Raw genomic sequence first — 26294 nt, 5'->3', positions numbered from 1 at the left:
GGAAATCTGCAATGCCTGGGACATTTCAGATCTGCGATTTAGGGAGGAACAGGGTGTACAGACCTCCAACCTTGGCACTCAGAGCTTAGTCTCCTCCCTGAATTTCCCTCATTTTTTTGAAATTGCTTTGTCATCCAGGCTGGAGTGCAGTGGCATGATCATACCTCATCACACCCTTGAGGTCCTGGATTTAAGCGATCCGCCTGCCCCAGCCTCCTGAGTAGCTGGGACTACAGACATGCACCACCACACCCAGCTAACTTTTTATTTTTGTAATGACGAGGGCTCTCTGTGTTGCCCAGGCTGGTCTTGAACTCCTGGCCTCAAGCGATCCTCCCACCCCAGCTTCCCAAAGTGGTGGGATTACAGGCGTAAGCCACCACACCTGGCCTGTACTTCCCATTTGGCAGCACTGTCTTGATAGTTTTGTAGCCCTGGTTGCTATGTTCATGCGGACACTTATGTTTTCTTTCTCTGGAAAGTCAGGGATGCCAGAGGGGCGCCTTATCTCTCTTGGCTACTGTTCTATTCCCCAGTCTGAAAGGGGAGCCGGCACTGGGAAGGCCCTGAGTCCATGTTTGTTGTCTGGGAGTACCATTAAAGGTAACTGACCACTTTCGCTTACGTTAACTACAAAGATAAACAAGAAATGATTGCTTTAGCTGTATAATACTCTCCTCCGGGCACTTGAAACAGCCCTACCAAGTCATATTAGTGATAATCACTTGTGGTAACCAGTCTCTGAGTTGGCCTCCAGTAATCCATGCCTACCAGCCTCCATGCCTCTGTGCATTCCCAGCCACATGGACGAATGTGTAGGGGTGTTGCAGTGATGGTGTGCAACCTTTCAGTTAGATCATGAAGATGCTGTGCCTTCTGCTTCATTGCTTGGATCCTTCCCTCTGGAGGACACCAGCTTCCTCATCAAGAGGACATTGGAACAGCCTGTGGAGAGCCCCATCTGCTGAGGCACGCAGGCCTCATGGTCAAGAGCCCAGACACATCAGAAACTGGTCCTCTCGGAAGCACATCACCAGGCCCAAGCACCCCTTCAGATGACTACAGCCTCGAGAGAGGCCCCAATCTAGAACCGCCCCGCTACAGCACTCCCAAATTCCTGGCCCTTAGGAGCTGTGAGAGAGGACATTGGTCTTAAGCCACTAAGTTTTGCATTTGATATGCAGCAATAAATAACAACTACAGTGATGCTGATGTTGTTCCTTAATAATACCAGCTAGTGATGATTTCTTAGTCTTAGTCTTTTTTTTTTTTTTTTAAAGAAATGGGGTCTTGCTATGTCTCCTAGGCTGGAGGGCAGTGATGCAATCATAGCTCACTGCAGCCTCAAGCTCCTGGGCTCAAGTGATCCTCCTGCCTCAGCCTCCCAAGTAGCTGGGACTACAGGCACAGGCTACCACACCCGGCTAATTTTTTTAAATTTTTTGTAGAGAGGAGGTCTCACTATGTTACCTAGGTTGGTCTTGAACTTCTAGGCCTTCCAAAGTGCTGGGATTATAGGTGTGAGCCACCACGCCAGGCCCCACATTACCTTTTTTAAAAGGTGCAATATAAAACCTTAGCAAACAGTGTGCTCACTTTGAAAATGCAGCTTTAAGAGAAGCCCCTTACCTTCCAGCGCCTTCCAATTGCATCGTTGTCCCTGAGTCCCTCCTACGCGGAAATTTTGGTGCTTTCACTGTCACAAAAGGAGGCGTAAGAAAGTGAGAGGGTTGAAGTTCTAGTTATTATCACAGTCAAAGGGGGCAGCCAGAACAAACGCAGGGTTTCCGGGGAGTTAGTTATGGAGCGCAGCAGAAGGCCGCTGGCGTCTGGCTGGGAGGACGGATTTCCTTGGCGCTCTGTGCAGCCTGCCCGGGGAGTGGGGCCGGCGGGGGCGGATAGAATTATTTCAATAATAAAGGAAAGGAAGATTTTAATTTTATGTCAATAAAACAGAAAACTCGACCATAATTCGTTAATTTTATTGAAATGGCATGCAAATTACTTGAGGAAACTTAGCAGAAAAGCGGATCGGTGCAAACAACGGGCATTGTTTGGGAGCGCGTTTCCCGTTGGTCTCAAATCCACATGCAATATTTCCTTAGTGCTTAATTATTTCCCCACTGCTCGCGTCTGCAGGGCTGAGCCCTTTGTCTGGCTCTCTTTGCACGCGGCGGGCAGCAAGTGCGGCGCCCTCCCCCGCGCCCGGCACAGATGGGGCCCCGGGGCCTTTGTTTTGGGGGTGGAGCGACACGATCTGTAAAGCGGACGCCGCAGGCACGGTGCACGTGCTGCGGGCGCGGGGGTCTCCAGGCCGCCGTCCCCTTCCTTCCCGCGCCCCATTGTCTGCCGGGGTATGGGAAGCCGCTGCGCTCCCGCCGCGCGAGCTCTGTAATCTTTGAGGTTTCTGCAGATTTGTGGAGGAGCTTACTTGACAGCAATCTCTTGGCGCGCTCAGATCACTCTGCAAGCCTCTGGCACCCGCAGGGCCGCCGCTAAAGCAAGGGACTCTGGTCCCCCGGGCCTGCCCCGCGCAGCTCCCCCTGGCAGCTCCTCCAGCGAAGCACCGCAGCACCGAAAAATAAAATCCTACGGCGGGGATTTAGACCAGAGAAGAGCGAGGGTTTGGGGCCTGGCGCCAGCTTAAGCCTCAGGTAGGGGAGGGGCTTCCCTGGCTACTGGGTATGCTGTGGGCCCACGTTGCACCCCTAAATTCCTGACCCACAGGAACTGCCAAAGGTAATCCATCGCCCCAAAGTCACCCTATTCGGGTGGGATCTCTGCTTTCATAACAGAAGGGTCCCAGCAAGGGAACTGAGGAACGAATGTGTGCAAAACACTGGTTTCATTCTGAAGTCAGAAGTGTGGTTCCCCAGTGCGGCTGGAATTTTGCAGGGACGGCCCGGCTATAGGATGGGTAATGCATGTAGAGTAGGAGGGAGGGCAGACCTCAGAGACCCCATCCCACTGCAGGTGAAACGAAAAAGAACGCCTTCCAGATTCCAAGGTGCCCACTCTTCCTTCCGGGCGCTCCCTACTCTTCCTTCCGGGCGCTCCAAACTATCAGGATGTTTTCCGTGCTGGAGAGTCCCTGACATTTCCTCCTCTCTGATTTTCTCCACATTTGCAACGTTGTGTGTGTGTTTACCTTCCTGGGCTTCCCTGCCTTCCAAAGGCACTCTACACTCAGTGCAAATGCCCCCACCTTCAGGGGCCTCTGCAGTCTCCCCATCTCTGCCAGCCTTGGGTTAAGGGAAGAACAGAGGCTGGAAGACCAAGAGCCCTGGATTTCTGTTCTGATTCTGTTACTGACAGTGTGACCAAGGGCAGGTCCCTTCCTCTCTCTATTTTCAGGGTAGCCTAAGAAATCCTCTGAGAACTGGAGGAGCTCTGTCTAATCGAAGACTGTGACTGGGGAACCTCGATTCTTCGCAGGGTCCAGGACCTGCCGCTCCATCAGCAGTTCCAGACTCTGAGCCTGGGAGCGCGCATTACCAGGAACATGGAGACAGGGTGGCTACACATGAAGGTGGGTTCTGATGAGGCTAGACTGCTGTGGGCAGATATTCTGCGACTTCTCGGAGACCTGAATCCTTTCATTGTGGAAAAGTCACCTGGACCAAAAGCTGGACCTGATGTTCAAGATTTGAGGGTCACCCTTCCCCACGGGTGGGGTTTTCTTGGAAGGGAAGACCTTCACTGTTGGAGTCAGCAAACCCACTCCTGAATCCCAGCTCTGCCTCTAGCAGCTGGGGTTTCTGCAGCGTCTGATTTAACTAAGAAAATCTCCAGCCCCCTGCTCTTCGAGGTGGAGCTACCACCTGAAATAGGATATGACCTAGCCTGAATGCACCTAGAAGTTTCAGCTCCCCTGTTTTCATGATCACTAGTATTAGTGTTTCATGATCACTAGTATTTACCTTCTCAAAATATAGTTTATCGGCCAGGTGCGGTGGCTCATGCCTGTAATCCCAGCACTTTGGGAGGCCAAGGCGGGTGTATCACTTGAGGGCAAATCGCTTGAGGTCAGGAGTTCAAGATCAGCCTGGCCAACATGGCGAAACCCCGTCTCTACTAAAAATACAAAAATTAGCCAGAAATGGCTTGTACTTGGGAGGCAGAGGTTGCAGTGAGCCAAGACTGCGCCACTGCATTCCAGCCTGGGTGACAGAGTGAGACTTCGTCTAAAAAAATAAAAAATAAAAAGTTAGCCAGGCATGGTGGTACACACCTGTAGTCCCAGCTACTAGGGAGGCTGAGGCAAGAGAATTGCTTGAACCTGGGAGGCAGAGGTCGCAGTGAGCCGAGACTGCACCACTGCACTCCAGCCTGGGAGACAAAGTGAGACTCTGTCTCAAAAAATATTAATACCAGGGTTATGGAGATCGTTTCAGCAATAATGAAATAAATTTTGCAGATATATAGAGACAATCTAGGTGACATTATTTTTAAACTTGTGTGCACCACAGGCTAACAAACAAACAGATACCAAGGGTGGCTTCATTTATGTACACTGGAGCGAAAGAGAACGTTCTGCTAAAGAACAAAATCTCAAACAGACCAAAGCTCCAATAGAAGAAAAGACTAACCACCCCCACCCCAAATTCAAAGCTGCCTTAAAGTAAAACTAGTGGGAGAAAGAATTTCCATCCTCTGAGCAATTTGAAATAAAAACTTCAGAATCATAATAGTGACTCTACCATAACTTTCTGTAATAAAACATCTATTATAACAGATATGGCAATACAATAAAAGTCCTATTGTTCCAGAAACTGTATTATAACTGAAACAGGATAATTATAGAAATACTTGCGTGAGAATTGCATGTTCAACAGAACCATTGAAAAATCATTCTTCTCAGACTGAAAATAAGTCTTCCAGGCACAGAAGAACTCTTCAGTGAGATCTGAAATGCAAGACAAGGTGGAATTTTTTTTTTTTAAGTCTTTTATAGCAGCGTGACCTTCTAAAGTCTCGTCAGGGCCATCTGTAAACTTATCCAAGGCCTCACCAGCATCCAACTCTGAGTTCCACACTTTATTTGGAATACTAACATCTATGAGTAGATTTTTAAGTAGGGCATCTCTTTATAGTCTTTCAATAGACAGATTTTAGGGTGAATCTTGGCTCTATCGAGTTCATTTGTAAATTCTAACGTAGAATTTTTAGCTTTTTAGAACAGTTGACCTCTGGAACATTTTGTAGAAATCCCATCCTGTGTGGAAGGCATTGCTGGTACTACCACCCTCCCTGTTTTTTAGTTTACAAAGCACCTTTCAGGTTTTTTTTTTCCTCTTTGAGTTCTCACAATAATCCCAGGTTGTTGAGAGCAGGGATTCTCATCCTGCTTTTGTATTTGAGGAAATTAAGGATTATCAGTTTGGGAGCAGGGACTGGGGGGATTTATCTGGAAGCTGTGTTTGCAGCATAAGCACGCTTTTTTCACTTAGTTTGTCTATTTTTTCCCCCCCTGTGGCTTTGGAGAAACTGATGAGAATTAGTGAGGAACCAGAGGGCCTGCAAGCCCTCTGTGACAAGTAGGGCTTGTCACCACTACTGACTTTTAGTGTCCCATCTTGGGTAACCTGGTACTTGAAAGGTTGGGAACCTGTAAGAAATTCACTGAGTGATGATGGTGGCTGAGGGACTGAGGGAGGGAGCTGGGAGGAAATAATAATAATAATGACAATGATGATAACACACATTCAACATGACAGCAAATATGCAGAGTGGTGCTAAGTGGTGACTAAAGGGACATGATAACCATCTACAAATATTTGAAGGATGTAAACACCAAGGAAGAAGATGAATTAATTATTTAAAAGAACAGTGATGAAGCCTGGGAGGAGATCATTACCAGTCCCCAAGCCACCTTGTCCTTCCACAGCCCTTTCAGGATTAAGCTCTCCCAAGACCGAAGGGAGGTGGCAGGATGGTTCCCCTGCACACAACAGTCTTGACATAGGCATGGCCCAAGGCTGTTATTATTTTTTTGAGACAGGATCTCACTCTGTCGCCCAGCCAAAGTGCAGCATTACTATCACAGCTCACTACAGCCTCAGTCTCCTGGGTCAAGCCATCCTTCCACCTCAGCCTCCCAAGTAGCTGGGACTACACACGCATGCCACCATGCCCGACTAATTTTAATGTTTTGTAAAGATGAGGTATTGCTATGTTGCCCAGGCTGGTCTTGAACTCCTAGTCTGAAGTAATTCTACCACCTTGACTTCCCAAAGTGCTGGAATTACACTCGTGAGCCACCGCGCCTAACCCGAGCTGTTATTTTTATTTTTTGAGACGAGGTCTCGCTCTGTCACCCAGGCTGGTGTGCGGAGTACAGTGGTGCCATCTCAGCTTACTGCAACCTCCGCCTCCCAGATTCAAGCGATTCTCCTGCCTCAGCTTCCCGAGTAGCTGAGACTACAGGCGTGCGACAGCACACCCAGCTAATTTTTGTATTTTTAGAAGAGACGGGATTTTATCATGTTGGCCAGAATGGTCTCGATCTCTTGAACTCGTGATCCGCCTGCCTCAGCCTCCTGAAGTGCTGGGATTACAGGCATGAGCCACCACGCTCAGCCCAAGGCTGTTATTTTTATTGTGCCATGGGTGGACATGTATGTACTATACACATGCTCAGATTATAATAATCACAGCTGGCATCTGGTGAATACTTCGTGCTAGGGTTTGCATGTTTCCTTTAAAAGTCATATTGAAAGTCATTGGCCATTGTGGTTATATATATATATATATTTTTATTTATTATATATTATATTTGTTATATATTATATATATATTTTATTATATATTATATATAATTATATATTATATATAATTTATAATAATATATCATATATAATGATATGTAATAAGATATAGAGAGCCCTTAATTAAAAGCCCTCCCTAATAACTTCATTTTAACTTGATTACATCTGCAAAGACCCTATTTCCAAATAAGGTCACATTCCCAGTGATGGGGTTAGGACTTCAACACATCTTTATACAATTCAAACCTTAATACCAGCTGTCTTTATCTGTTTTCTACTGCTATAAGAATTATATATAATTCTTAAGATAAGAATTATATATAATATATTATATATTGCCCAAACTTATATATAATATATATGTTATATATCACATATATGTCATATATCACATATATGTTATACATCACATATAATATATAATATATATCACATATAATATATAACATGTTATATTATATAATGTTACATATAACATGTTATATATTATATGTTATATATAACATGTTATATATAATTATATTATATATAATACAACATGTTATGTAAAATATATAACATATAATGTTATATAATATATACATTATATATAATATGTTATATATTATATAACATATAAGATATTATATGCTCTCTCTATATATATATTTTGAGATGGAATCTCACTCTGTTACCCAGGCTGTGGTGCAATGGCGCTTTCTTGGTTCACTGCAACCTCCGCCTCCAGAGTTCAAAAGATTCTCCTGCCTCAGCCTCCTGAGTAGGCAGGATTACAGGCATGTGCCTCCATGGCCAGCTAATTTTTTAATTTTTAATAGAGATGGGGTTTTGCCATGTTGGCCTGGCTGGTCTCAAAGTCCTGACCTCAGGTGATCCTCTGGCCTTGGCCTCCCAAATTGCTAGGAGAACCTTTCAGCAGTCGTGAAGTCATGAGGGCTTTGCCCTCATGCATGGATTAATGCTGTGATCACAGAAGTGGGCTCTTGATAAAGGGATAAGGGCAGCCCTCTTCCCTCTCTCATGCTCCCTCTTTATGTGATACCTTCTGCCATCTTATCATGTAACAAGAAGGCCCACACCAGATGTGTCCGCTGGATCTTGGAATTTCCAGCCTCCAGAACTATGAGCCAAATAAATATATTCTCTTTAAAAATTACTCAGTCAGTGGCATTCTGTTATAGCAGCAGAAAACAGATTAAGACAGCTGGTATTAAGGTTTGAATTGTATAAAGATGTGTTGAAGTCCTAACCCCATCACTGGGAACGTGACCTTATTTGGAAATAGGGTCTTTGCAGATGTAATCAAGTTAAAATGAAGTTATTAGGGAGGGCTCTTAATCCAATATGACTATTAGAAGAGAGAAGTTTGGGCTGGGTGCAGTAGCTCACGCCTATAATCCCAACACTTTGGGAGGCTAAGGTGGGCGGATCACCTGAGGTCAGGAGTTCGAGACCAGCCTTACCAACATGGTGAAACCCTGTCTCTACTGAAAACATAAAAATTAGCTAGGCATGGTGGTGCACACCTGTAATCCCAGCTATTCGGGTGACTAAGGCATGAGAATCACTTGAACCCGGGAGGTGGGGGTTGCAGTGAGCTGAGATTACACCACTATACTCCAGCCTAGGCAACAGAGGAGACTCCTGTCTCAGAATAACAACCAAAAGAAACAACAAAAGAAGCTACAGGTTTTTGGGTGTGGCCCACATGGTGGATCATCCAGCCCTGGTCTAGGTAGGTGGCTTTAGCCTGAAGGAGCCATGGAATTTTTAGGAGCTGGTGTACTCAGCCTTGGGAGAAAGTGAGGGCATAGAACGCTGGCCTCAGGGGCCCCGTCTGAGTTTTGACTCTGGCTGGCTGTGTGAACACCACCTAGCACCCTAGGGCATCATTGGGCCCATCGGCAAGACAGTGTTTTGTCAAGGTGGGGATAGAACTGGATTTCCCACTACCTTGGGCCCACGAGGCTCATATTTGGGACTTTGGAGAAGCCGCTCATTTTCACATTCTGTAATGTAAACAAGAATAATCTAGATTCATACATATTACCTCCTTTTATGTTCAGAACAATCCTATAGGATAAGCACTACTCTTGTTGCCATTTCCCAGATGAGGAAACTGAGGCACGGAGACGTGGAAGAACTTTCCCTCGGTCACTGTAAGCAGCCTAAAGCATCACTGTGTGCTGGGCCAGTGTCATTTCTGCGCCATCATGGTCACCCCACTGCACGCCTTGCTTACTGTGCAGGAGGCCCCAGCTGCCTTTAGGAGCATGAGGCACCGTGTGCTCCATCTCTGGGGTTCAGAGTGTGCGGTCATGTTATGCCTGTATTCGTATCAGAATGAGGCCCAGGAGGCTGATGGGTTGCAGACTTGCACGCAATGGCGCGATCTCGGCGCACTGCAACCTCCATCTCCCGGGTCCAAGCGATTCTCCTGCCTCAACCTCCCGAGTAGCTGGGACTACAGGCGTGCACCACCATGTCTGGCTCATTTTTCCATGTTTAGTGCAGATGGGGTTTCACCATGTTGCCCAGGCTAGTCTCAAAGTCCTGGCCTTAGGTGATCTGCCCGCCTCGGCCTCCCAAAGTGCTGTGATTACAGGTGTGAGCCACCGCGCTCGGCTGCATGAACTTCTTACATGCGTGCCTTCTCTGGAGGGCCTGGACTTTGAAGCTTCTTTCACTCCCAGCATCTTTCGCTGCTCGGGCCCTCTCCCCACTATCTCTGGGGGAGGAGTCTGCAGGCCAGTTCTGCAATGTGCCGCCAGAGGGAGCTGCCTGCAGAGAAACGGGAGCGCCGCACTCAGGTCCCAGGAAGGCAGCAGGCTGAGTTCCCCTGGCCTCAGTTCACTTTCCTTCTTGAAGGTCACCCAAACTCAAGCAAAAGCTCTGATTCAGGAATAAATGGAGTTGTTTTACCCCAGCCAAGGCCTGGGGAAGCTTGATATTAACAGCCTTTGTTCCATTCTTTTAAGAATGGAAAAGGGTCCGTCCTCTGGGTGCCCACAGCACCCTGGAAAGCAGGCAGAGTGATGGTCACAGACAGAGGCTTTGAGCTACCGAGACCCCGGCTGGAGTCTGGGCCCTGAAATTTTCTAACCAGGGTGGCCTTGGGCAGAGCAGCCTGTGTTTAGAGCTTCCCGTCTGTAATACAGCAATGACAACCATGCCTGCTTTGCAGGGTTCCTGTTAGGATTAATTCTCTATAGAGAGCCCCCCAGAAGCCGCTTTTGGATTTGAGATGTTTCAAGACCAGACCTTGCATGACAAGAGTGGGGACAGCTTTCCATAGGTCTCAATACAGTAGTATTCCTGGGCAGTTCTGCAACCCCAGCCTCATGCCCTTTGCACCTTCCTAAGAGGCTGCCTAGCCTCAGCTTTGGCCCCCATCCAAGAATCCTAGGAGCAAAGGCAGCTCTTTTCCTTTTTTCTTTTTTTAAGAGACGGTCTCACTCTGTCTCCCAGGCTGGAGTGCAGGGGTGCAATCATGGTTCACTGCAGCCTCGAACTCCCGGGCTCAAGCAATCCTCCTGCTTCAGCTTCCCAAAATGCTGAGATCACAGGTATGAGTCACCCACCCGGCCTAACTTTTATTATTATTTGTAGAGATGGGATGTCACTGTGTTGCCCACGCTCGGACTGCTGGGCTCAAGCAATCCTCCCTCCTCAGCCTCACTGGCAGCTGGAATTACGGTCCCGCCTAGCCTGCTTCTCCTTGTGCAACCCCCAGACCCAGAGGCTCCAGAGCAGCTCTGGAACAGCGGAAATCTGGCTTCGGCCCACACATTCACCAAATATTGACACAGCACCCTTGACCTCCAGATGCCCCTGAGCTCTCTTCCGCGCCCAGACTGCGGGGAGGAAGGGGTCCTCCAGGCCAAAGGGAGGGAGGTCTCCGGGAGGTCCCCGCGGTCCTGGAGGCAGGTGCGCGGGGCCCGGATCTGATCGTGCGTGCGCAAGGGAGAAGGGCAGGGCTGGGCCTGCGGGAGCGCGGCCTTGCAGTCCCCGGGACTCCTCTCCGGGCGCCTCGTCTCGGTGCTTCACCCGTAACCCAAGCCAGGGCCCCGGTGTCAGCGGCGGGGTGGGCCGGGACAGGGGAAGGGGTGCCCAGCCGCGACCTCTGGGTCCCCCTAAGGCCGTGCGCAACTCGTAGCCAGAAGCCGGCACGGCGCGTGGCTTCCCGGAAGGCCCGGCGCAGCCGGAAGGCGGGAGGGAGGGCGGGGCCAGCGCCGGGGCCGCCACCAAGGCCGGCGCGACCCTCCGCGGGGCTGAGGCCGGGGCCGGGGCCGGGGAGCCGGGCGGGGAGCCGGGGGCCAACCAGGCCCGGTCCGCAGCCGCCTCTGATCGCCGAGCGCGCCCCGCAGGCCTCGGCTCCCCCAGGTAAAGGTGCGCCCGGAGCCGGGGCGGGGCGCCTCCCAGGCCGCGCCCCGCGAGGGGAGGGGGCACCCCAAGAACAGGCCTGGAGGCCCGGGAGCGTCTAGGGGTCGCGGGGGGGGTCCCCGCCCTGCCGGGAGCCCGGCCCTCCCAGTGCCGGGATGGACACTGTTATTGTAGTCATTGTCCCTATGGAGAAACTGAGGCACGGAGAGGCTGAAGTGACACAAGTAAGCAGCAGAGCTGGGACTAGAGTCCCAGGCCCTGGCTTGGTGTCACCCAGTAGTGGCGTAGGCGTGGGTGTGGTGGGTGGGGGTGGGGTGCGAGTGGTGGACGTGGTGGGAGTGGGTGAGGTTGGGTGGGGTGGTGGGTGGAGTGGGGGATGTGGGTTTGGCGGGGGTGGGGTGGAGGATGTGATGGGTGGGGGGCGGAGAAGGCGGGGGTGGGGTGCAGAATGTGATGGGTAGCCGTGGGGTAGAGAGGTGGTGGCTGGTGGGGCAGGGGCGGGGCTGGGGGTGGGGTGCTAGGTATTATAAATATGAAGTGGATCCTGACAGGACACCTGTGGGGCAGCAGAGCTGGCTGAGCCATATGGGAAGAAGATCTGGGCGCTAGTTTAGATTTGGTCAGGAAGGGCCATTAATGATTTAGGAGGTGAGATTAGTTTTGGGGGTGACAGGTAGTTTGTTGAGTTTGTCTGTTCGTGACAGTCTTGCTCTGTTGTCCAGGCTGGAGTGCAATGGCGCGATCTCGGTTCACGGCAACCTCCACCTCCCGGGTTTAAACGATTCTCCTGCCTCAGCCTCTCGAGTAACTGGGATTACAGACACCCGCCCCCACACCCGGCTAATTTCTTTTTTTTTTTTGAGACAGAGTCTCGCTCTGTTACCCAGGCTGGAGTGCGGTGGCGCCATCTCAGCTCACTGCAACTTCCACCTCCCTCGTTCAAGCAATTCCCCTGCCTCTGAGCCTCCTGAGTAGCTGGGATTACAGGCGACACCACCATGCCTGGCTATTTTTTTTTTTTTTTTTTTTTTTTAGTAGAGACGGGGTTTCACCATCTTGGCCAGGCTAGTCTCAAACTCCTGACCTTGTGATCCACCTGCCTCGGCCTTCTACAGTGCTGGGATTACAGACGTGAGCCACCGCGCCTGACCAATTTTTGTATTTTTTAGTAGAGTTGGGGTTTCACCATCTTGAAATAGCACCTGTAGTTCCAGCTACTCAGGAGGCCCAGGCTGAAGAATTGCTTGAGGCCAGTTCCCGACCAGCCTAGGCAACATAGGGAGACTGCGTTTCTAGGGAGAAAAAAAAATGCAGGAAGGAAGGGGGGAGGGAAAGATGGAAAGAAAGAGAGAGAACGAAAGAGAGAGAAAGAGAAAGGAAAAGAAGGAAAGAAAAGAAAAGGAAAGAAAGAAAGGAAAGGAAAGAGAGAGAGAAAGAGAAAGAAAGAAATAGGGATACTTGGAGAAGCTTTGAAGTGACCTGTTTATGGATCAAGTAGGTAGGTAAGGTGCATGCTGCCAGGAGGGGCTGGGATAGAGAGGGCAGGGCCCTGCTGTATGGGGGTGGGCAGCGGACGGCCCCTGCTCAGCCCTGGCCTCCATTGCTACACAGAATGGCAGGTCCAATGTGATCTGGTCTTCTGGTTTTTCAGGAGAAATCAGGAATCAGAGGTGCACGCAAAATCTCCTGATTTTAAAATATTGGCAACTAATTTGTTTTTAAAAAACAACTATGAGCTAATCTAAAAATGTTTGCTAGTGGGATCCACCTACTGCCTTTGCGCTGGGGTATGGAGAGGTGGGAGGTCAATGTTGACAAGAGCCAGACCTAATTTTTTGTTAAAGAACGGGGTACTTGGAGTAGAGAGAGTCTTCCTCTCCCTCATCTCTTACAATCTGGTCCAAACTCAGAAAGCTAGGCTGCTGTCGGTGGGATGGGCTTGTCTCCATCTTTCTGTACCTCTCAGAGCAGCCTGGGCACCTGCAAGAAAGCGGGGCTTCAAGTTGTCATTTGCCTTCCCTGTGGCTGGCAGATGGGCTTCCTGTGATCAGGGCCTGGTATGTGGGCAAATCTGAGTGTGAAATAGGTGTGATACAGTGGAGAGGGGGGAGCCACACTCCCACCCCCTGCGGTCTGTCCCCATCCTCCCTCCTCACCCACTTCCCTGTCATTTACAGACAAAGACAGTCTTGCGGTGGGAGAAGGAGCAGGGTGGGCTTCCCTCTCAATCTGGCGAGCCTGGAGAATTCAGGAAGCTGAACTTTTTAGCAAGGGCTCAGGAGGTGGAGTTACTAACCTTCTTCCTCAACAAGAGCCTGTTAATGCTCTAACTTCTGAAATGATGATTGCAAATAAATTAAACCTTGGATGGAGTCAGCCACAACGTCTCTACCCATGGTGCAGAGCTATTACAACGCAGTGACTTCCTCCACCTGCCCTCACACACGCAGTGATAGCTGCTGGCCCTCCCATTCTGCAGAGCCCTGGGCTTGTGTCTCAGTGAAACCTGCCTCATTGTCTGAGATGTCACGGAAGTTCTTGGTCTCACGGCCAAGGAAATCAAGGACGCAGACACTCCAGAGGGTAGGTTAGAGGAGAAGTTTAATAAACGAAATAAAGAAAGCTCTCTGGATCAGAGAGGGGTCCCAGAAAGATGGGCTGCCATTTTACAGTGAAATGCAAGAGTTTTTATAGACAAGCTGGTGGGAGGGGTGCTTCATTTACATAAGGTGTGAATTTCTGAGTCCTCCACCCCACCCTTTCTAGTGCACATGCCGGCTTCTTAGCCTGAGTTACTACTACTCCACGTTGCTTATTTCTTTCTACTGTGCATGTATGAAAAAAGGTTGGGGGGCGGGGGGTAGAACACTCCAAGATGGACATGCCTGGTCCAGGGTAGCTCTTCTTATCCGTGCCATGCAAGCCTCTGTGTCTGAGTATTTCTTTGTTTTTTTGAGACGGAGTCTTGCTCTGCTGCCAGGCTGGAGTGCAGTGGCGTGATCTCGGCTCACTGCAACCTCTGCCTTCCGGGTTCAAGCGATTCTCCTGCCTCAGCCTCCCGAGTAGCTGGGATTACAGGTGAGCACCACCACACCTGGTTAATTTTTGTATTTTTTTTAGTAGAGACGGGATTTCACCATGTTGGCCAGGATGGTCTCAGTCTGTTGACCTCGTGATCCGCCCACCTTGGCCTCCCAAAATGCTGGGATTAGAGGCATGAGCCACCGTGCCCAGCCGTGTCTGAGTATTTATAAGTAGGGAGAGGACTGTGCATACTGGGGCCCACCGTATGTCTGTATGTCACACAGGGGACCCGTTTCTGTATTAGAGCTTGCCTTCCTTATCTATGTTTTCTGAAAGGGAAACAACCTCTTAGGCTGCTTTGTGTTAGAAGGGAATTCTGCCAAGGACCCTTGCCCTAACTATTTGCCTAATTGATTGCTCTCTCTCCTCTCACATTGATGCCGGCCTGGCTGGGCCAGGTAGAGTTGGAAGTAGCATTTTTGCAAGGACATCTCTTGAGCCTCTTAAAGTAAAGTCATTCGGAGCAGGTCGGAAGCTAGGTTTTTTTTTTTGGGTAGCCAGTAGAGCTAAAGTGTTTATGTATCTGTTTCCTGCCTGCCTTCTTTCCACCTCTACATGCATTTTCTTGCTGTGCAGAAACTGTTTTGAGAGTGCAGACCCAAAACACCACTCCCCAAACTGCAGAAAACCTGTTGTGGGAGTGGTGTCCAGGCACTGACCTGGAAGCCGGTCTTGCAGACCAAGCATGGCAGGGCTCAGGGTCTTCACACCCTGGGAAAGGGAGGTTCCTTGCAGCCTCCAAAGGGGCCTTCCCTTTTTCCAATATAATTGACAGATGAAAAGCTGGATATAAACCAGAACTAAGCTCAAAGGTGATTAGATGTTTTACACCAGGATTTTGAGCTTTTTGTAAGATTTTACTGTAAAATTATTTTCTTTGGTTACCTTAATATGTACTTGAAATATATCTCATTTTGTGCTGGACGTGGTGGCTCAACGCCTGTAATCCTAGCACTTTGAGAGGCCAAGGCAGGCAGATCACCTGAGGTCAGGAGTTCTAGACCAGCCTGGCCAACATGGTGAAACCCCATCTCTACTAAAAATACAAAAATTAGCTAGGTGTGGTGGTGCATGTCTGTAATCCCAGCTATTCGGGAGGCTGAGGCAGGAGAATCGCTTGAACCTGGGAGGTGGAGGCTGCAGTGAGCCAAGATCGTGCCACTACACTGCAGCCTAGGTGACCTAGGTGATGGAGCAGGCTCTGTCTCAAAAAAAAAAAAAAAAAAAAAAATCTTTGTCAATATCTCTATCTATCTATGTCATTCTGTTTCAGGACCATGGTGACTGGATAAATCAGGTTCTGCCTTCTGTCTCCGCATTTCCGAGTGGCTTCTGCCTGTTCAGTCGGGACGCTGTTATAATGCCATTTTATCGTTTAGACATTTGTGTGTAAACAAATCTTGACACTGGAATAGTGGAAGGGGGTTCTCTTCTGGGGAGAAGGAGGAGGCATTTGACCTGTCAGCAAGCAAAGGAGCTGGGCAGGACCTGGAAACCAGGAGACCAGGTTTTGGGAGACCCAGAGCACAGGGTAGTCAGAGCAGGGACCCACAGGCCTGAGTGCTCCTCCAGTCCCTTATATGAGCAGGGCTTACAAGGCCTGCCCTCCCACTGCGTCTTATACTTCATGGGGCCAAAAAGACATATCTAGGGGTGCTTGTTTGCAGTTTCTGAATTGGAAGACTGAGTAACGAATGTCAGAGTCCTGGGATTTGCCCTCTTGGGGTCTTGCTGCCCACAGTGAGATCAGAGGAGCACTCTGGGGGCTTGTTGGACATGCAGAATCTTACCCTCCCATACTGGCTGCATCTAACAAGGTTTTCCGTGATTCCTGTGCACTTGTGGAGAACAGGTCTAATGTGTACCAAAAGGGGAAAAAGAAGGGAAATGGACAGGGGCAGGAGCGCAGGATGCTCTCCTGGGACTGCAGAGAAGTTCTGAGAACCTGACTTTGTGGTCTTCTCATGGATTCATGGGTTTGTTCTCTGGGCTCAAAATTATATCCTAGGATTGGGAGAGCAATTGTACAGTAGGGACTCCTGCTTCTGGATCTTCCTTGGGTCAGAAAAGCACACATGTCTGGGTGTGGTGGCCCATGCCTGTAATCCCAGCACTCTGGGAGGCTGAGGCAGGAAGATTGCTTGAGCTCAGGAAGTCAAGACCAGGCCGGGCAATACTGCGAGACCCTGTCTGTATGAAAACAAAAAATTAACTGAGCGTGGTGTTGCATGCCTTTAGCCCCCGCTACTCAGGAGACTGAGGTGGGAGGATCACTGTAGCCCAAGAGTTCAAGGCTGCAGTGAGCCATGATCGCACCACTGCACACCAGCTTGGTCAACAAGAGATACTGTCTCTGAAAAAACAAACAAACAAACAAACAAAAAACCCTCATATAACATATAACCCAAAGATATTAAGGTCAAATGTAGTGGCTCACGCCTGTAATCCTAACACTTTGAGAGGCTAAGGCAGGATCCCTTAAGCCCAGGAGTTCAAGACCAGCCTGGGCAACATAGTAGGCATTTCTACTAAGAATAAAAATAAAATTAGCTGGGCGTGGTGATTGCACACCTGTAGTCCCATCTACTCAGGAGGCTGAGGTGGGAGGATCGCTTGAGCCCAAGAGGTCAAAGCTGCAGTGAGTTGTGATTGTGCCACTGCACTCCAGCCTGGGCAACAAAGCAAGACCCCATCTCAAAAAACAAAAAAAGATAATAAACAATAGAATCTATCCATAACTTCCTCAGTCGAGTTGCTGTAGCACCTGTTTCAATATTTCCACCTAGAATGAAATGGGAAGTGCCGGTGAGAAAGGGAAGTACTGCTGGAGCGTTGGGCTCAGCCAGAGCTCTGAGGAGATCCCCCAACTCGTGGCCCCTTTGATTTTCTCAGCCCTTGGGCTCTCTAGAGCCCATCCCTCCCTGCTCTGGCTCCAGCGTGGCACACGTTTTCCCTACCCTGGAGGATTGTGCTAAAGGTCATTGTGCCGAAGGTCCACTTGCCCGTCCATGTTTCTGTCCATACATATCGCAAAGCCTGGGAATGCTTTCATGTATTTTATTCTGCAGTTGCTTTGTCTCCCTGCTTTGTCTTGTCCCTGCTTTTAGTGTCCCATGGGTACAACTGTGTTGACTTTTAAGAGCAGTTGCTTAAGGCAGCCCAGTGTGTGCGTTAGTAACTGTTCGTTCAGAGCCATGCTGGGTCGGGAGCCTGCAGGCTTCCAGACTTATGCCAGGCGCTTCCTGCCCATCCTGCTGGCACCATCTGAGAGTCCAGCCTGCAGGGACTGTCTCGGTCTTAGAAGGAAGGTATCTGATCCTCTGCTCAGGGCCCACCGGAGGTGAGTGCCCGTGTAGTCACAGAGTCCCATCCCTTCCCCGGCTCTGGCTTGGCCTCAGCTCAGATGCCTCATGCCAGGATTTCCCAGTCTCTGCTGGACTTTGTGTGCAGGGCATTCCCCGGGCCAGTGCAAAGGCCACTGATGCCAGAAGGGTCAGACCACCTCCCTCGTGATGAACCAGCAGAACATGTGGCCGGGTTGCTCCTTAATCTGTTCTAAGTCAGAAGTTAATCAGAGGGCAAAGAAGACCTTTCACCCACTCAGCCGCTGCTGTTTGCTTATTCACTAACTGCCGCCTGCCCTGTCTGTGGGAACTTTCCACCGTCTGGATGCTGTCTCATACAGGCGCTTGGAGCTGCTGTGCTCTCCTGAAAAGGGGGACCCTTCCTTACAACTCTAGGAACTAGAGTGGCATTAATACTCTTACGCTCATTAAAACTGTCCCTCTGAACTTCTCCCTTGAAGGCCCGCCACGATGACCATCATGGTGGAGGACATCATGAAGCTGCTGTGCTCCCTTTCTGGGGAGAGGAAGATGAAGGCGGCTGTCAAACACTCTGGGAAGGGTGCCCTGGTCACAGGGGCCGTGGCCTTCGTCGGGGGTTTGGTGGGCGGCCCGCCGGGACTCGCTGTTGGTAAGTGCAGGTGTCTCACAGAGACTGCCAGCCTCGGGGATGTCATAAAAGGGCCGTTGAAACACAGGGAGAAGGCCAGGTGCGGTGGCTCACACCTGTAATCCCAGGACTTTGGGAGGCGGAGGCGGGTGGATCACCTGAGGTCAGGAGTTCGAGACCAGCCTGGCCAACATGGTGAAACGCTGTCTCTACTAAAAATACAAAAAATAGCTGGGCGTGGTGGCGCATGCCTATAATCCCAGCTACTCGGGAGGCTGAGGCAGGAGAATCGCTTAAACCCGGGAGGCAAAAGTTGCGGTGAACCAAGATCGTGCCATTGCACTCCAGCCTGGGCGACAGAACGAGATTCCATCTCAGAAAAGGAAAAAAGAAAATAAACACAGGGAGAAATGAACTCGTACGAGTGGTGGCATGCATCTCGTGGGAGGAGTTGGTGGAGCTAAGTTTGCCTCTGAGAAATGTTCTTTGCAGATATAATTCGTCCGTTGGAAATGCAAGCTTCTGTGTGAATGTCTCAGAAGTGTGGGGCACTCTTGAAAATGGCATCTGTGTCATTTGGGCCTAGAGGCACCTTTTCCCCAGTGCTAGGATCCCCGAATAAGAGCAGCAGGCCTCTGAAGATCCCAGGGTGTCCTGGGTCCCATGGTGGCCTCCCTCACCCTGATCATGACTGCAAGGTCCCTGCAGAAAGGAAACCGGGGAGGAGGCTGGGAGGGGCCATGCACCTTCTTAGCACATGCGGTGTGGCCATTTCATGTGAGCGGGCTCGTTCTGAGAGAGCTCCCCTGTTCTGAAAGAGACTACCCAAAGAACGGCCTTTCACCCCTAGAGGGCCTGCCCACCTCTACCACCTGCTTTTTTTCTTTCTTTTTTGAGACGGAGTCTCACTCTGTCGCCCAGACTGGAGTGCAGTGGCATGATCTCGGCTCACTGCAACCTCTGCCTCGCGGGTTCAAGTGATTCTCCTGCCTCAGCCTCTTGAGTAGCTGGGACTACAGGTGTGCGCCACCACACCCAGCTAATTTTTGTATTTTTAGTAGAGACGGGGTTTTGCCCTGTTGGCCAGGCTGGTCTCAAACTCCTGGCCACAAATGATCCACCCGCCTTGGCCTCCCAAAGTGCTAGGATTACAGGCATGAGCCACTGTGCCTGGCCATTTACCACCTGCTTTTATTTGAAAATCAATTTCTGGCAATGAATGAAAGTTTGGCTCATTTTTCCACTGTTCCTTGCAGCTAGGATGAAGTGACTTTCTTTGGCTTGGGGAAGGAAGAATTCCTGTGTCCTGAGCCTCAGAAGGTCTACCTGCCCTGGGGCTGTGGCTCAAACCATAGATGGAGTCAGAGAGCTGACCCTCCTTCAGACCTGAGCTGGGCAGTGGCCAAGCGAGGCCTCCTGGGGGCTTCTAGGTGGCTTCAGGGACCTGCTTCTGTTTAACAGGGATTCTTATGATGACTGCATTTGTCACATCGGGCATGGCAGATATGTGCCACGTGCCTGCTCTGTGCTGGCCAGCCTGAGCTGGGGACACGGGGCCTGGAGAGCTTACCATCTGGTGGAGATCCCTGCTGTGTGGCCCGTAGTCTCCATGCTCACAGGCGGGAGAGAGAAGGGCTTTTCTGCTGAGGTTGCCTTCCGTTCCCCAGCTCGCTGGTGGGGTTCCTGCTCTGTTCTTCCCTTCTGTAGTGGGATTGACATTCAAGGACATTTCGTTAAGCTGAGGCTCACATTGGGGAGAAAAATAAATATGTGGGTGGCCCCAGACCTTCCCTCTCCATATTTTCCTTTCCAAACCCCATGAATTAGTGAGGCCTGACTTCAGCATCTTGCCATCTGAGAAGGAACCGGAGATGGGGGAGACAGGACCGTTTCCTTCTTCCTCTATGACACTCTGCATCTGTGCCCCCACCTCCATCAGTGCTCAGGAGAAGGCTTTGGGGATCATTTTATCATGTAGCTGTGCCCAGCTGCTATTTTGGGAGCACATATTTTATTCAGATTGAGTAAAAGCTGGTGGAGAACAGGATGTCCACTAAGAGAGCCCGGGGGGATTCACTACTTCCAGCCCCTGTTCACGGGCGGGAGCATCATTTTACCCTGAAAACAAAGGAATTTTCTCCTCTCCAAAGAGCCAGTAATTTGCTGGTCGATATTCCTGGCGACTTTTTGCATTAAGTGCTGCTCTAAATCAAATATTGATGTTCTCATAAAGGTTTAGTGCACATGAGTGCAACTCTTGTCGACTCTGAGCATTTCACTGGTGTCGTGGGGAAAAGTTCAGTAAAACTTGTAAATTAGCTGGCTCTCCCTCCTCAGAATGTACCTTTCTTTTGCAGAGGAGAGGAACGCTGTCTGCACGTCGCATTCAGCCTCTGGGTTATGGGGCTGGCCCCAGCTGCATACCCGGGGTGGTGTCTGCTCCAGAGGCCTCGGTGCTTGGCTTCCAGAAGCAGCAAGCACTGGTTTTGCTTCCAGCCAGCCAGTGGGTTCTCTCTGGCCTGGGCTGCATTTTTGAAAGAAACTTTTCATTTCGCAATAATGTTAGGTTTACAGAGAAGTCGCGAAGATAGTACAAAGGATTCCCGTATGTCCTCCAAACCCAGTTTTGGTTCTCCTGGCGTTCACGTATATTACTGTATGTTTGTCAAAGCTAAAACCAGCTGGGTGCAGTGGCTCATGCCTTTGTAGTCTCAGCACTTTGGGAGGCTTGAGGCTGAAAGATCACTTGAGCCCAGCAGTTTGAGACCAGACTGGGCAACATAATGAGACCCTGTCTCTACAAAAAATTAAAAAAAAAATTAGCCAGGCATGGTGTTGCAAGCCTGTAATCCCAGCTACTTGGGAGGCCAAGGTGGGAGGATTGCTTCTGTGTGTTGGGCCTCAGAAGGTCTATGCGGTTCAAGGCTTGGTTGGCCCAGACAGTAGGCTGGGATGAAATCAGAGCCTGCCAGCCATCCGACCTCAGCAGAGGAGGGGCCAGGTAAGGCCCACCCGCCCCCTCACTCTTCTTAGTTCCTCCCTGGCTCTTGGAGGCACTTGACTTTGGACCCCTTCCCTAGGGCACCTTCCCTTCCTCCGCACCATATCCTGCACGTGGCCTCTTCAGGTAGAACTTTCCATGGATACAAGGTCTTTAAGTCCCAGAATAGCATGACCTAACCTTGGCAATGAGTTTACATTTAAAAATAATGTTTCTGCCCTTTTAGGGTGGCAGAAGGAGAAATAGTAAACTACCTTAGATTTGTTGTTTCTTTTTATTTTTATTTTTTTTGAGGTGGAGTCTCACTCTATTGCCCGGGCTGGAGTGCAGTGGCACAGTATCGGCTCACTGTAGCCTTTGCCTCCCAGGTTCAAGTGATTTTCCTGCCTCAACCTCCTGAGTAGCTGGGATTACAGGTGCCCACCACTATGCCTGGCTAATTTTTTGTATTTTTAGTAGAGACGGGGTTTCACCATGTTGGCCAGGCTAGTCTTGAACTCCTGACCTCGTGATTTGCCCACCTCAGCCTCTCAAAGTGCTGAGATTACAGGCATGAGCCACTGCACCCGGCCAGATTTGTTATTTATCATTGTACAACTTGGAGGGGTTCTATGAAAAGCACTGCTTCAAGAGGAAAGAGCCTCCTTATCTGTCCCCAGGCCCTTTAACCACGTGGGCTCACAGGATATTTCGTAAGTTCAGGGGCAAGGAGCTTATCAGCTGCCTAGTGGAGGAAATTCAGTCTCACCACTGAGATGGTTTTGTTTTTGAAGACAGGGTCTCGTTCTGTCTTCAGTGCAATGGTTGGAGTGCAGTGGTGTGATCTCGGCTCACTGCAACCTCCACCTCCCAGGTTCAAGTGATTCTCCTGCCTCAGCTTCTGAGTAGCTGGAATTACAGGTGTGCGCCACCACACCCAGGTAATTTTTGTATTTTTACTAGAGATGGTGTTTCACCATATCGACCATGCTGGTCTCAAAACTCCTGACCTCAGGTGATCTACCTGCCTTGGCCTCCCAAAGCGCTGGTATTACAGGCATGAGCCACTGCACCCAGCCCGAGATGGTTTCTCTTGAAAATGCATTTGTGGCTGGTCACAGTGGCTCACGCCTGTAATCCCAGCACTGTGGGGGCCTGAGGTAGGCAGATCATCTGAGGTCAGGGGTTCGAGACCAGCCTGGCCAACGTGGTGAAACCCAGTCTCTACTAAAAATACAAAAATTAGCCAGGTGTGATGGTGTGCACCTGTAATCCCAGCTACTCAGGAGGCTGAGGTGGGAGAATGGCTTGAACCCGGGAGTCAGAAGTTGCAGTGAGCTGAGATCATGTCATTGCACTCCACCCTGGGCAACAGAACGAGGCTCGGTCTAAAAAAAAAAGAAAAAAAAAAAAAGAAAATACGTTTGTTTCTCAGCCTTCTCCTTTGTGATGAGAAAGGGATTTTTGCAGTAAGCCCAGGAACCTCCATCAGGTCATGAAGAAGATCTTAGTGGGCCCAGCACTGAGGTGGGAGATGGGGCAGGCAGGCATCATTTTGCATCCCTAAAAATGTGGAGCTTAGGGAATGTGTGTTGGGTGTCAATTATCTGAGCCAAATGGACAGAAGACTGCATAAACCTTTGCCCTCCACACTGGCTGGCGGAGCAGGCGTGGCACCAAGCCCGCTCTGGCTCGCTCATGAATGCGCCTGCTCATGGTAATGGTGATGTGTGCTCAGTGGGAACTTCAGAAAGGCCATCGCTTATGAATAAGACCCCACTAATTGAACGATTCCTTGTTTTCTAGGGGGGGCTGTCGGGGGGCTGTTAGGTGCCTGGATGACAAGTGGACAGTTTAAGCCAATTCCTCAAATCCTAATGGAGCTGCCCCCTGCCGAGCAACAGAAGCTCTTTAAGGAAGCCATGGCCATCATCAGGCACCTAGAGTGGACGGATGCCGTGCAGCTGACCGCGCTGGTCATGGGCAGCGAGGCCCTGCAGCAGCAGCTGCTGGCCATGCTGGTGAACTACATCACCAAGGAGCTGCGGGCCGAGATCCAGTACGATGACTAGGCTGCGCCTCCGGGGAGGTGGGGGGCCCCTTTAGATGACTCTGTGACTCTGAAGAGGTGGCTTGGGAGTTGGGAGAAGCCCAGTGGATGCCCCTGGGGAATCTCCACGTTGTCAGTGTATTACTAGCAACGTCCTGCTGGAGAGGCCACCGCCGTGCAGTGTCACGTTCAGAAATTACTTAAGAAGCAGCGTGTGTTGGTGGCATGTGCGCTGGTGTGCCATGACAGCCCTCTGACTGCCCGCCGGTGAAGAGTAAAGGCCTGCCTGCCGCAGGCTTTGGAGGCATCTGCTGAGTCCTCTCACCCGCACGGGTCTGGGGAAGTGATCATGCTCAGCGACGGTCTGACGGCACCTCATCCTCCCCTAGGGGCCTTTTCATCTTGGGAGATGACCCCGCTTCCAAGCACCTGCTGCAGTACTGGATCCCACGCCCCCGTAGGCCCCGGGGTCTCAGGGCCTTGGAGCAGCCCATGCTGGAATCACGTTTACCTCCTAGTGCAACCCTCCACTACCCAGGGACTGCTGAATTGCCCCATGGAGGGGACGGGCGGCCTGCTGAGTGAAGCCTCAAATACCAAGTGGACTTGACCTCACCCCCCACTAGGCTGCACACCTAGACTCGCCCTGCCAGGGCCTCACTCTTCCCATCTGAAAAGTCATGGTAGTTCTTGAGGTTTATTTCTCAAATGAAATATTTTTAGTAAAAAGTACAGGCATATCTCGGAAATATTGTGGGTTCAGTTCCAGACCACTTCAGTAAAGCCAACATCACAGTAAAGCACGGAAACACATTTTTTTGGTTTCCCAGTGCATATAAAAGTCATGTTTACTCTATATTGCAGTCCATTAAATGTGCAATAACATTATGTTTAAAAAATGTACAAACCTTAATTTAAAAATATTTATTGTTCAGAATGCTGACACGAGACACAAAGTGAGCACACGGCTGTTGGAAAATGGTGCCAAATAGACTTGCCTGATGCCGGGCTGCTACAAACTTTCAATTAAAAAAAAAAAACACAGGCGAGGCGCGGTGACTCACTCCTGTAATCCCAGTACTTTGGGAGGCTGAGGCGGACGGATCATGAGGTCAGGAGATCGAGACCATCCTGGCTAACATAGTGAAACCCCGTCTCTACTAAAAAAAACAAAAAATCATCTGGGCGTGGTGGTGCTCACCTGTAGTCTCAGCTACTTGGGAGACTGAGGCAGGAGAATTGCTTGAACCCGGGAGGCAGAGGTTACAGTGAGCCAAGATGGAGCCACTGCACTCCAGCCTGGGTGACAGAGTGAGACTCTGTCTCCAAAATAAAAACAAAAACAAACAGTATCCATGAGGCATCGTAGAATGAGGTATGCCTGTATTGCTCTTACTGAAGTGGTGTGATATAAACCATCTCTAAGAAATGTTTCTCCCCTGAAGATTTCCCCAGAACAATCAGCTTTCCATAACTGTGGACTCCACATCTGGATCCAACCAGCCTCGGATAGAAGATATTTGAAAAAAAAATTGCGTCTGTACTGAACACATACAGACCTTTTTTTCCTTGCCATTATTCCCTAAACGATATGGTTTAGCATACATAGCATTTATAGTGTATTGGTATTGTAAGAAATCTAGAGATGATTTAAATTATACAGGAAGGTGTGCATAGGTTATAAGCAAACACTATGCCATTGCCCATCAGGGACTTGAGCATCCTCAGATGTTAGTGCCGGAGGGTTGGGGTTGCAGTCCTGGAACCCATCCCCCATGGATACTGAGGCATAGCTGTACTGTGTGTTTTCACTTTGCTTTCAGAACTACAACTTGAGTGTGATCGATTACAATAAATGTTTTTCTAAAAAGTCATTTTCCCACATATTATGTGTAAGGTATCTCTAACATTCAAAGTCTTACAAATGGAACGGGAGGGAAGGTACCACATTTGTGGCTTTAAAGAATGCAAGAGTAGGTCAGGAGAGGTGGCTCATGCTTGTAATCCCAGCGCTTTTGGGGGCCACAGTGGGAGGATCACTGGAGGCCAAGAGTTTGAAACTACCCTGGGCAATATAGTGAGACCTCCATCTCTACAAAAAATGTTATTTCTTGGTCCCCAGGTCCTGGGGCAGGGCAGGGACTTGGGGCTCTCAGCCCCTGGAGGCTCAGAGGGAGGCACTTCTGAGGCCCCGCTTAGAGGAAAGCTCGGTATCTTGGCACCTCCATGTGTGTAAGGACTTCAGGGTGAATTATAACCCATGGTGATTAAGGAAGGGCCAAGCCTTTCTCTTGCAGAGCGATTGCTCTTCCGCTGGCCTTGTCTAGCACAAATCAGGTGCCCTAGCACAAGCCACACTCCTGGAGTTAATGAAGCCACTTTAATCATTTTTGTACCACTTAAGTTGATGGGGGACAGGGTAGGATTGGGAAGGAGGGGTTGTCTGTCTATGAAAACTGAGTGTGGCCTTTCTTGTTGAACTGATCATTCCTGCTCTTCCCGCAAATAAGTCCTTCATACGGTCCCTGGAACTGAAAGTGGGAAATCAGAGCATGCCCCCTCCCAATTTTGTGTAGCTTTAGTGGGCTCTAAAGTTGCCCTGTTTTTAGTGTAAAGGAAAAGACATTGATTTGCAGATAGCATGAGAATGAAATGTCAACAAAGATGTTTGGTTCAGTGCTTCAAAGTTGGGGGACACTTTTTCCACGTTGAACAAATGCCAACTTCTCCAGTTGCTTACAGCAAATCCTCCTGGAACAATCAGGGCTGGAATCGAGTTCCCTTTGTTAGGCGATTGGGCCCCACTCATTCGTACTCGTGCATGACGTCCTGATCTGTGTCAGGCCTAGGGGACACAGATGGTCCCAGCTCAGAGGCCCAGTGTCCACTGCAGCCCCTCCCACAGCCTGCCCACCCCTACTGCAGGGGAAAATGCCCAGGGAGGAGATGGTTCAACTCCTGACCAGTTTTGTGTCTGATGGAGCAGGCCTTGCTGAGTGAAGACACTGGGACTAGCTGGGTCCTGGGGTGACTTGGAGGCTTTGGGCCTAAAAGGGCAGCCTGAACCTGGAGTCTC

General features: G+C 50.0%; 1 protein-coding gene and 1 long non-coding RNA gene across 26 annotated transcripts; one reads left to right on the top strand and one right to left on the bottom strand.

Annotated features, from left to right (window-relative positions):
• The first annotated feature begins 2238 nt into the window (after nucleotides 1–2238).
• Nucleotides 2239–25088, top strand: C19H19orf12 (chromosome 19 C19orf12 homolog). Of its 25 annotated transcripts, none has more exons than XM_065536276.2 (6): nucleotides 10591–10694; nucleotides 13630–13733; nucleotides 14108–14228; nucleotides 18040–18209; nucleotides 20755–20844; nucleotides 22975–25088. In XM_065536276.2, the coding sequence occupies exons 4-6, from the start codon at nucleotides 18050–18052 to the stop codon at nucleotides 23238–23240; spliced, it is 516 nt and encodes a 171-aa protein (XP_065392348.1). In that variant the 5' UTR covers nucleotides 10591–10694; nucleotides 13630–13733; nucleotides 14108–14228; nucleotides 18040–18049; the 3' UTR covers nucleotides 23241–25088. The 25 variants fall into 25 exon arrangements, with proteins under 25 accessions (XP_065392350.1, XP_073879192.1, XP_073879194.1 ...); XM_065536273.2 differs by lacking the exon at nucleotides 10591–10694 and adding an exon at nucleotides 10982–11150; XM_065536275.2 differs by lacking the exon at nucleotides 10591–10694 and adding an exon at nucleotides 10982–11156.
• Nucleotides 4434–10977, bottom strand: LOC141409078 (uncharacterized). The gene is made up of 2 exons (XR_012427429.1): nucleotides 8818–10977; nucleotides 4434–4906 (listed from the first exon to the last, which is right to left on the bottom strand). It is a non-coding gene; the product is annotated as an uncharacterized lncRNA (long non-coding RNA).
• Nucleotides 25089–26294: the final 1206 nt, after the last annotated feature.

This window comes from Macaca fascicularis, chromosome 19 (assembly GCF_037993035.2).
Source record: "Macaca fascicularis isolate 582-1 chromosome 19, T2T-MFA8v1.1".
Classification (NCBI taxonomy): domain Eukaryota; kingdom Metazoa; phylum Chordata; class Mammalia; order Primates; family Cercopithecidae; genus Macaca; species Macaca fascicularis.
The sequence above is the reverse complement of the archived record's forward strand: the minus strand, read 5'-3'. Positions and strand labels throughout refer to the sequence as shown.